The sequence below is a fragment of the Vigna unguiculata genome, chromosome 4, assembly GCF_004118075.2.
Source record: "Vigna unguiculata cultivar IT97K-499-35 chromosome 4, ASM411807v1, whole genome shotgun sequence".
Classification (NCBI taxonomy): domain Eukaryota; kingdom Viridiplantae; phylum Streptophyta; class Magnoliopsida; order Fabales; family Fabaceae; genus Vigna; species Vigna unguiculata.
Genome location: NC_040282.1, coordinates 10940428 through 10951816, shown reverse-complemented (window position 1 = coordinate 10951816; position 11389 = coordinate 10940428). Strand labels below are relative to the sequence as shown.

The 11389-nt window shown below is 29.2% G+C and overlaps 1 protein-coding gene across 2 annotated transcripts; it reads left to right on the top strand.

The window, feature by feature from the left end:
- Positions 1 to 3360: 3360 nt before the first annotated feature.
- On the top strand, positions 3361 to 10894 carry LOC114182521 (bystin). Of its 2 annotated transcripts, none has more exons than XM_028069406.1 (11): positions 3361 to 3825; positions 4760 to 4886; positions 5023 to 5074; positions 5221 to 5548; positions 6278 to 6357; positions 7034 to 7081; positions 7211 to 7357; positions 8455 to 8527; positions 8612 to 8687; positions 9098 to 9186; positions 10624 to 10894. In XM_028069406.1, exons 1-10 carry the CDS (start codon positions 3517 to 3519, stop codon positions 9175 to 9177), a joined length of 1320 nt encoding a protein of 439 aa, XP_027925207.1. In that variant the 5' UTR covers positions 3361 to 3516; the 3' UTR covers positions 9178 to 9186; positions 10624 to 10894. The 2 variants fall into 2 exon arrangements, with proteins under 2 accessions (XP_027925207.1, XP_027925208.1); XM_028069407.1 differs by lacking the exon at positions 10624 to 10894 and adding an exon at positions 10281 to 10388.
- The last annotated feature ends 495 nt before the right edge of the window (positions 10895 to 11389 follow it).

The following is an 11389-nucleotide window of genomic DNA, read 5'->3' as shown; positions in this document are numbered from 1 at the left end:
TGGTTTACATCTGAATTCTTAAATGACATCAAATGTTCAGGGGTACCAAATCATGAACTGAAGTTGAAAACAGGTGTCCCAATCATGCTTTTGAGAAATATTGATCAAGCAAAAGGTCTTTGCAATGACACAAGATTGCAAGTTAACCATTTAGGAAAAAATGTAATCTCTGCAACTGTAATTACTGGAAAAAATATTGGTGACAGAATTTGTATACCAAGAATGAATTTAGTTCCATCTGATTCAGGATTGCCTTTCAAATTTCAAAGAAGACAGTTTCCGATATCCTTATGCTTTGCCATGACGATTAACAAAAGTCAAGGACAAACCCTTTCTAGAGTCATACTTTATCTTTCACGTCTTGTATTCACACATGGCCAACTATATGTTGCTATTTCTAGAGTCAAAACAAAAAGAGGATTGAAAATACTTATACTAGATGAAGATGGAAATGTCACAAACACAACAAAAAACGTTGTGTACAAAGAAATTTTTGAAACTCTTTGACAAATAAGAGATTATAGGGATGTAATTTAGTATTTTTCATTTCTAATTTAACTTATTAGTTTGTAAAAACATACATGAACTTATTTATCTTTTTGTTTCTTCTTCAATTGTTATGTTTCAAAGTACTGCATGCTCTATTGTATATTGGACGAAAATCATTGTCTTCTAAAAAAATCATATTTTCAGCATAACTTAACATTTCTATCAGTGATTTTTGTTGTGTTTGTTATTGCAGATAAAAAAATAGACAACCAAAGACAAAATGAAATACAACAACAATGCTTCTCAAAGCAACAACAATATGTATTTTATTATTTGTTTAATTCATTTCTACACTTCACAATTTATTTAAAACATCATATTTTCATATATAGGTCATTGCATAGCACTCATTGCTCATTGCCATTTACGAAAAAATATAATCTAAAAAACCCATGCGTTTCACGGGTAAAAAACTAGTATAATACATAAGGAATTAGTCATTCGACGAACTTGTAAAGTGAAAAAGTGAGAGTGTATCCTTGCGTCATTTTCTTGTGTATTTTGTGAGCTTATTTTGAGTATAAATTTTCTATTTGTGCTAGAACATTAAATTTCCTATTTGAGTATAATAAAGATTCTTCAAAACAAATAGATATTTCTATTTATGGAAATATTGATTAATAAAAATAATCTTTAAATTCTCCCGATAATAATCTTTTTATCAGTAACTTACATTTAAAGAACGAAATTAGACTTCTTAACTTTTTATTTAAAAATATTTAAACAATATTAGACTAATATCACCAAAAATATATTTAAAATATTTTAAATTGAAATCATTTAGTAATTGATTATAAAAAGAATATTTTACTTTGATAAATTTATTAAACAATTATATTTAAAATAAAGTAACACAAATACGTGAAATTTAAAAGACGAAAAATCGTTAAAAGAGTATAACTGACAAAACTTTTTAAAAATAATTATAAAAATAAATTAAAATTGTTTGGATTCACAATTTTTTTAAAGTATGAATTTGATTTTTTTTTTAAAATGCAACAGTAGTTACAGTAAAAAAAAATTATTCCAAAATAATTGAAAATTTAAAAAGATTTCCACGTATAGTTGTAGTGATTATTTACTGCATAAATATGTACATATAAAATAATACACTAGTTGTTTTTTGTTAATCTTCTTTTTTAAAATGGAAGAAATCTATTTGTTTAAAGTTTATGTTTTTGTATATTTTTTTAATTTTTGAAATTTTAATACGCTATAACAAAGTATTTCTAGGAAACGTATTTTAAGAAAAAATTATAAAAAGCTGTACGTGGTGTTTTATTTTACGCAGCAATTTTTCTAATAGAGAACTTATGAAATTATATATTATAAAATAAATAATTTATTTTAATTGATTAGAAAATAAAATCTAAAGTAATTATAAAAGTGCATTCTTGCACCATTTATTCGTCTTATACTAATTATACTAATTTTGGTTGTCCTTTATAAAACGGATGAAATCTATTTAGTTTAAGTTTATAATTTTTTTTTTATTTTTTAATCTTTAAATTTGTATTACATTAAAACAATACACTTTACCTTTCATTTTTGTTCAAATTTAATTTAAAAATCAGGTTATTGAGAATGATTTTCTATAGATATAATTGATAAAATCTTATATATCTAATATAATCCTATTAAATGCGAAATTTTTAACAAGACTTATATATAATCTTAACTTGGGTGGAATATATATATATATATATATATATATATATATATATATATATATATATATATATATATATATATATATATGTATATATGTATATATATTACATAATTGATAATAAATTGTGTAATCTCTTAAACTTTAGAGTTTTTGAAGTTTATTTTTGTATCTACTTTTGGTTATTTTCTTTGAAATTTTTAATATTAAATATTTGTATTTGAAAAAAAAACTTAATATGTTTACATTATATTTATAATTTAAAATGTAATATTTAGTTTACATGATAACATTATTTCACAAATAATTAATATTATTATAGTGAATAAGAAAAACACAAAAGAAACTCTTTTATTTTAACCTTAATCTCTTCGAACTCTTTTTCTTAATTGAAACCCTTTTTTAACCCTCTAATATCACCTTTGAGATCAAAACAATTTAAATACGTATTTTGTTTTTAACCGTCTAAATCTTTCTAAAATTAAAATCAATATCTCATTGGTTATTATCAATTCTAACATATTATATCTTCGTACTAAGGTAAAAAAAACTGTTTTTTTAAACAATTATATAGTAAAATAAAATGAAGGACATATAAAAATTAATTTTATACTTATCATTATTAAAATTATAAAAATAATAATATTTGATCTATTTTATTTTATTCACTTTTAATTCATCATGATCTTTAATTATTTTTTAAATTATGTAATTTGATGATTTAACAGTGATGAGAATAATAAATTAAAAACTGATAAAATAATAATCAAAATATTATTATTCAAATTATAAATTTAACTTCTCTAGCAGGATTTCTATGTATATATTAACACATTTCACTTAGTAGTCTAGTCCTTTTTTTGTTGTGTATACTTTATTCTTTTATTATGTTTAAAATCAAACTTTATAACTTAGTTTGTTTAAAGGGTCAATATTTACAAATAACCATTTATTAGTGTGCAAATATATTTTACATATTACTATTTTAAATATGATATGATATACAATAAAACTATATTTCTACATCAAATATTAAAATATACTGTAATTACAATATTAACATATTGATAATAAATTATAATAAAATAAAGATATATCTATCCCGAATGCTTAAAATACTTATAATTAGGGTTTACCAATTATTCAACTAGGAACAGAAAAGAAAACCCTCTTCTCTTAAACCTCTCACTTCGGGCGATAGAAAAAGAGATTCACTGTGAGAGGCAGCAGAATAAGCTGCTACTCCGTGAACTTCCCTTATCCAAATTTTGTTATTTTTTCAGTAATTGCAGCTAAGAATGGCGAAGAGGAAGGAGCGGATTCAGAATCCGGAACCGTTTGATCCGTATGGCGCTGACCATGCGAAGACGAAGAAGCGTTCGAAAGCGCCGAAGCAGTACCAGCAGGAAGAGAAACTCATCGCTTCCAAAATCAGCTCGAAGATCATGAAGGAGGCGCTGCTGCAGCAAAAGGAGGAAGATGAGGCGGCAAATGGCAACGCCGCCACTTTCTTTGAAGAGATTCCCAACGCGGAGGAAGCAGACGGAGACGATATCGATGACTTTGCCGGCTTCTCTGAAACGCAGAGCCAATTCGCGGGATATGAAGTGAGTTGACTCTCTCACCTTTACTCTCTCCTTCATTTGGTGAGTTTTTGTTTATTGAACTGCGGTAATCTAAGAACGCTTTTTCCCTTTTTTAACCCTTGGTTAACCCTTGGCTTTGCCAAATAACTTTCACTTTATATTTTTCAGGCACTATAGGTCCTGTGCTGAATAAGAATTTTCAAAACCATTGCTAAAATCAAACTTTTTGTCAGTCCCATTGAAACAAAGTTTTCCTTAATGGATTTCCAATAAAGAAAACCATGAAACATAAATGGAATTGACTTCTTCACCAGTTCATTATAGCTTGTCTATGAATTATTTTATAGGAGCTCGGTCAAATAACTTGTAAGCAAACTAATTTTAGTTTGTGTAGAAGTCAATTTTATTGTTTTCTTCATATTTTTTTTTCCTAGAAGAGAAAGTTCTTACTAAGGAGCACTTCGAAACAATGCTTTCACCCAGTAAGATATAAGAGTATCTATAAAGTAAATGTTACTAAGAACTTGAGTTGATTTTAACTTTGTAAATAAGCTCATTTTTTGTCTTTTTATTTTCTTCAGCTATCAGTACTTTGTAGATTATGGAAGATTTTTCAAGTAGGGTAATATGGAGTTTATTTTTTTGGTTCTTCATAGATGTGTACTCAGTTCCTTTAGAGTCTGTTTGTAAATCTGATATTTATAGAAGAAAAGAAATAAGGTGACAATTTGTAATTGTGTAATTGAATAGGAGGTTCAGAAATGTTTGGTTGGACTAAATGTATGAATCAGGCTGAGATTTTGAGACTTAGAGAGTAAAAGTTATTAAGCAATTTTTGTTTTCTGTTAGTGAACAGTTTTAGATTGAGTGATTTTTTTTTTCTTTTCAATTATTTTTCCTCATTATTGTGGTGTGGGTGATTTTAGTTAATATGTGATCAATTTTTGAAATTCAGGAGGAAATTAATGAGGAGGATGAGAGACTAATGGAAGCATTCTTATCGAAAGATCCTGCTCAGCAGAAAACACTGGCAGACCTCATTGTCCAAAGAATAAAAGAAAAGGATGCTTCTGTTGCTTCAGGCAATACTTTACTGCATTTCATTTTGCTCATACTTTCTTTCATTTTGGTTTTGGTGTTGAGTGTTTTTAGCATGTTTGTTCTGTCTGCTTGGAGGTATTATTCTCACTCTTGAATTTGTGATATTTTTGTCTGCAGAAATGCGACCTGTCCCAAAATTGGACAAGTCCATAATTGACATATACAAGGGGTATGTATAGCTTGCTATTCAGTTCTATTATCAATATGTAAATTAGATTAATAAATTCTTCTCTATTAGGTTATTTAGCTGGTTGAATGTAGTTTATATCTCTTGCCCTCAACTTTACTTTTGTTTGCCTTCTTCCCTACTGGCAGAGTTGGGACCCATCTCAGCAAATATACAATAGGCAAAATACCCAAGGCATTTAAACACATCCCCTCTATGCAACTTTGGGAGGAGGTCCTGTATATAACTGAACCTGAGAATTGGTCTCCAAATGCTCTTTATCAAGCAACTAGGATTTTTGCTTCTAATTTTGGTGCAAAAAAGGCAGAACGCTTCTACAAGCTTGTGTTGCTTCCAAGAGTGAGAGAAGATATACGGAAGAATAAGCGGTTGCATTTTGCCTTATACCAAACTCTGAAAAAGGCATTGTACAAACCTGCTGCATTCTTTAAGGGAATACTGTTTCCCCTATGTGAGGTATTTGCTAGTGTCTACGCTGGTTTTTGATATTTCAAATTAATCATTGGTGGATATTTTTTTAAGTTGTATTTGTGGATTTCTGTTAATTCTTAAAAACTATTGTACATACTTATGCATTTTCATCAAATTACATATTATATATCCTTTGGTGACGTGACCAGCATTTGAAGTTCTTTGCCATAATTCCTGGAGGAAAGAGGGGGAAATTAACCATGAATTCTGTGTGGAAAATAGAAAATACAGAATAACATGATTCTAGAATGATGAATTAACTTAAGAAAGAGTTATGTTTATGGTGTATTGTGAATGACATGTAAGTTCTATCACCGTAACTTGACAGATAGAAAGTTCCTCTTTGATTGTGAGGAATGGGGAATCTTTACATTATAGTTTGAACATATGTTGAAATTTGCTCATTTCCATTTTTGTGTTATCGTTTGGACAAATTACCTACAGAGTTATATAAAATTTAGTGAAATTATTAGCTCTGGTATTATTTAAGTAAATTTATTCACCTTCTCTCACATTTTGTAGAGTGATAAATGAGTTTTTATTTATTTATTTATGCTTTCTTTGGTGCTTTTAATAATTTGAATTTATTCACTGAAATGAAATCGGATCTTTTTAATTCCAGTTTACTCCAACCATATACAGTCTCGACAAAAGTTTATAATTCAATTGTTTTGAAAGTTTGTTGCAATGTTTGACAATTTTCTTCATGTTCAGTCACGCACATGCACTCTCAGGGAAGCAGTCATTGTTGGAAGCATTATAGAAAAGGTTTCTATTCCTCCACTTCATTCAAGGTATGTTAACTTTGTCTAATTGAAACTTGGGTGTATAACAAGTATTATTCAAAGTTCACTGAGATGTGTGTCATAGTGGTTGGAAGTTGCTTTCTTGGACAATAGTTTAGGGGACATAGCCTTTAGTATTTTGGAGAAATGATGTAGGGATGGATTTCTCCTTCTGTGCAAAGATTTTAGCATTTCTCCTTGTTATTATTACCAAATAAAATAGCTTAGGTGTTTGCTTGGTTTTCTGGGCCTTTCTCTCTTAAGCACTCCTAATATAACAGAAGGATTTTAAACATATCTCCTTGGTATCATTACCCAATAAAAACCATAGTGTTTTTGTTGAGTGGTGGCACAATCTAGGATTTAAAACTATGGTTCATGTTAAAGATTTATGAGATTTAGAGAATTTTAGAGAAAATGGAAAATTGTGTTATTTATTTTATGAATCTCTAATCTAAGAAATCAGGATTTGTATTGCAAGCTGTTACAGTTATGTTACAACTGTTACGGCAGTAGCTAACTCTATTGAGCTGGCAGTCTACCTGAGTGTATGAGGCATTTTGACATAATGAAACTAATACATGCTGTATGTATGCTATCTCATGTTGAAAGTGAAAGTATAAGTTTGAATTATTTGAGTCATATGCAATGTCTGATGTATCCAAACATCTGGATGTGTATGCAGTGTTGCTCTATTGAAACTTTCTGGAATGGAATATTGTGGCACCACAAGGTATTTAATATTGCATTATTTTTTTAATAAAGTATAATTATGAAAATACAGTTTATGAATTTCTTATGAGTTGAATTTATATTTTACAGAAATAGTGAACCATAATTCTTGCTGTTACAATATTTGCAGCTATTTCATAAAGCTTCTTCTGGAGAAAAAATATGCTTTGCCATATCGTGTGGTTGATGCAGTTGTTGCTCATTTTATGAGATTTTTTAATGAAACCAGGATAATGCCTGTCATATGGCACCAGTCACTTCTTGCTTTTGTGCAGAGGTCAGTGATTAACCTTTTATTTTTATTTTTTAATGCTCGTCTAATACAGTTCTTAGAAAGTGGTTTTAGGGATAATTCAATCTTACAAAATTGATTTGCAAGGCGACGTTTGCATTCATTTATTTATTATAGTTTGGTCATATTTCTGATGAATGTTATATTTCCAATACACCCCATTACGTTATAGACATAATAATTTGAGCGTGAGACTATATTTATGGGTGGTTCGATAGAGTGTGACACCATATGTTCAACAAACTTTGTTAGGATAGACTTTGATATCATATTAGAAAGTGAATTTAGGCCTAATTTAACTCTACAAAACTAGTTTTTAAAGTGAGGTTTACATCTATTTATATAGTATGATTATATTTCTAGTTGATCTCTACAAAAATCTTGATAGAGCAGTGACTAATAAGAACTCAATGATGAAGTTGTATGTATTGAATTGACAAAGGATAAAAGAAAAAAATGGGTATGGAGAATAAGGATTTCTATAGAAGGGTCCTCTTCCCTAGCAGAGTACTCAATAACATGTGATGTACTGGTGTTGAGCAGGGTGACCACCAACAATTATTGTGGGTCGTGTTGTAGCCATAGTGATGCCTTTGGCGGCTAGAATGGTGTACAATCATGCCATTTTGGTGTTACTCCATGTAATCCAATGGGCTAGAGAAGATGTCCCAAAATGGTGTTATTTTGAATTTTAGATCTGTTTTTAACCAAAGTAGGGGAAATTGCTATATAACCTCACATCCCAGATTTGATTCTTCTGTTTGCAACTACTAGCGCACTCTAACTCCACAACCTCTCACCTCTATGTCAACTTTGGGCAAACATTGCTATGGTGTTTTCAATGGTGGGTCCTACATGTTTTCAGTTCAAAATCTTAATTTCTTACAAACACAAGAAATATCCATTATCCTCTCTAAATCATCCAAGACAAACAAACTGTTAGAGCAGAGAAAGTAAATTCTAGTATAATTCCTATATCATCAATGAATAATACTTATAATTAGCATAGCATGAAATACAGTAATGATTAGTTTTCCTGCCCCCTTTTTAATTTTATGTTGCTTTTGTGTGATATTTTTCAGGTATAAGAATGAGTTGCAAAAGGAAGACAAGGATAGATTAAGGGATCTACTGGAAAAGCAGAAGCATAAATTGGTGAGAGCATCAAATCTAATGGGTTTCTTTTCTTCTGTTCCAAATTTCTGGCCGTGATTGATATTGTTTCCTCCTATACTGCAGGTTACACCTGAAATTCATAGAGAGCTAGAACACAGCCGCAACCGAGGTGAAAAGGAGGAAGACTTTATGTCAATTTATATCCTTTACATTTTCCACCTTCTTACCCCACTTGTCTTTCTTAAGGTTGATGCATGACATGGTATCTATAGTCTAACTCATGTATGATCTTAAACTTTTTTTCTGTCGACTATTCAGCCCTCGAAACATTCAAGACATTTAATTAAGCAGAAATTCAGAAAGAAATATGTTGATACTGAAGTAATTGACGTGACATGACGACTGAAATACCTAATTGACAGAGGATTGTGTCTCTTTTTTCTTTTTAATTTAAATTTCTATAAAACACTAATTTAAGAGCAAGAAATTTTTGATTGGTTACAATAAATGGCATTCATCTTGTAGCATGTCTAATTCGAATTTGGAACTAGCTCAGTTATGATTGTGATAAATATTGTTGTTGCGTACTCTTTCCTTGACAACCAATACCCAGTCCAGTATTTGTGATAAACAAGACTATTGAAGAGGATAGATTTGACATTCCAGATGTACCAATGGAGGAGGATTAATTTATTGTGGTATGGTTCTGATCTTGCCAATAGATTTTATCTTTTCATTAGCAATCCTTTTCATGCATTTTGTGTTGCACTTTCATTTATTTATTCTATTACCTTGTAAAGTTGACATATGATACATGGATATGATACATGTATAAGATACGACATGTATATGATACATCAATGTGCTTATTTTGAAAATAATAGGATCCGATATGTGATATATGTATATTGAAAAATATATAAAATTCTTAAAAACATGATATATATATATATATATATATATATATATATATGTATGTATGATTGCTATTGTGTAAATCCAAATTAAAATCAAATATATTAAACATTGTTAAAATAAAAAATTATAAATTATTATCATCATAAAAATATTACCCTTTCATAGATTTGATACTCTTTGATAAGTGTTAATAAAGTATTGGATATGGAAACATGTTGGACACGGATATTTAATATATTGAAGTTTCATCATAGGTCGATAGCAATGGACTGTTGGGTGATTGTTGAATAAATCTAAATCCCCAATTCAATGATTTGTAACATAGTTATCAAAGCTTGCTATAAGCAATGCGGAGCCACCCTGTGCCTTCAGGTTCGTTCCGCTGAGTGTTTTCTGCTAGAAGCAATAGCAGTAAATATTGGTTACTTGGGTGGACTATAAAGCCCTTTTCTGCCCCTAAGTGATAGTTATTCATCCAAAATTTTGAAATTTTGGGGATTAATTCATAATTTCTCCCTTTTTTGTTTTTGTATAGTATAAAACTCATTTGGGCGTGCTAATTGATATCATGTTCTGTTGTATCTCTTGCAAACAATCAACTGACCCTGAGTTACGACTTTCAATTGTTAATGTCTTTAAATTTAGGTAATTTTTTATTATTATATGTGTGTCTCTCTATATATTATTAGAGATATGATTTTATTATGTTAAAGATATGGTTTAGTTGCATTAAATAAGGAATTATGGTATAATTTGATAGAGAAATATCTTATATATTATTTCCATTATTAGATATTTTTGTTTAGTATTGTTATATCTCTTCATTATAAATAAGAATAATCATGTGTGTTCCCACAACATATAATCATGTTAGGAATCTAAGGGAGTTTGAGTTCGGAGTAGAAATAAGAAAGTTAATCAACATATATAGAGGAAGGAAGATTCAAAAGGCCAAGGATTTTTGGTTGAAGGTGGTATGATAATATCTTACATTGTTGGTCTCAAAGTTGTGTTTTGCCAATCAGCTGTGAATTCTGAACTGCTAATTCGATAGCAACATAGAAGGATACAAAAGTTGTAACTTGTAATTTTTTAATTTTGATATTTTTTAATTGGTGGCCTTCAATATGTTCTGTGCTTGGCTTTGACGCGCTATCATTTTTGTTTTGTATTTGCATCTCTTTCGAAGTCTTGATGGGGTAGCTTTTATATTGCAGGGCTTTTCATAGCGCTTCACTTGAGTGAGAATTTTCAAGAGATATGCCCTCATTAAGCTTTCCCAAGGGCGCAGTTTTGATGTCAGCAATATTGTACGCTAATGCATAAGATTTATTGTATTTGTTTTGGTGCCATTTTTATGTTTACTTATGTCTTTCAGACATGCAATCTCATTTATTGTCTGATGTAATCTTATCGAAAATACACTTAAACTTATAATGTTTTCTGGTGTTTCATATGTCGAATATAGGATACTTGTGGTTACTGTTCGTTTTGTTCCGCAAATTATCTTTTATTAGTTGCAAACATATATTTACTTCAATGGTTTGTTTTAAAATTTGCAAATTCCAAATTTAATGACTTCGAGTAGTTAATTGATTTGAAATCAAACTATTTTAAGTTCTGTGCTAAACTATATTTACGTAATAGATTGTGATTGTTTCACTTTTAAAAATGCGTTTCATTAGATTATTATTTTACTCTTCACTATTGAAAATATATGCTTATGTGTTATAAGATTATATCTCAAAAATAGTTATATCAGATGGGTGAAGAAAATATATTAAAAAGATGTATAAAATACATTTTAAAGTAATCTGATAAAAATATGAAGTAAAGCAAAGTCCTCGGCTATGAATTTGAAAATGTTATATTTTCAAACGATACTTTTCAATCTAAAGTCTTGTAGGTAAAGCAAAGTCCTTTCACTACTTTATAAGTATCTAAATTCATTTCTAAGTAATAATGGTTTTAGAAAAGGAAAAC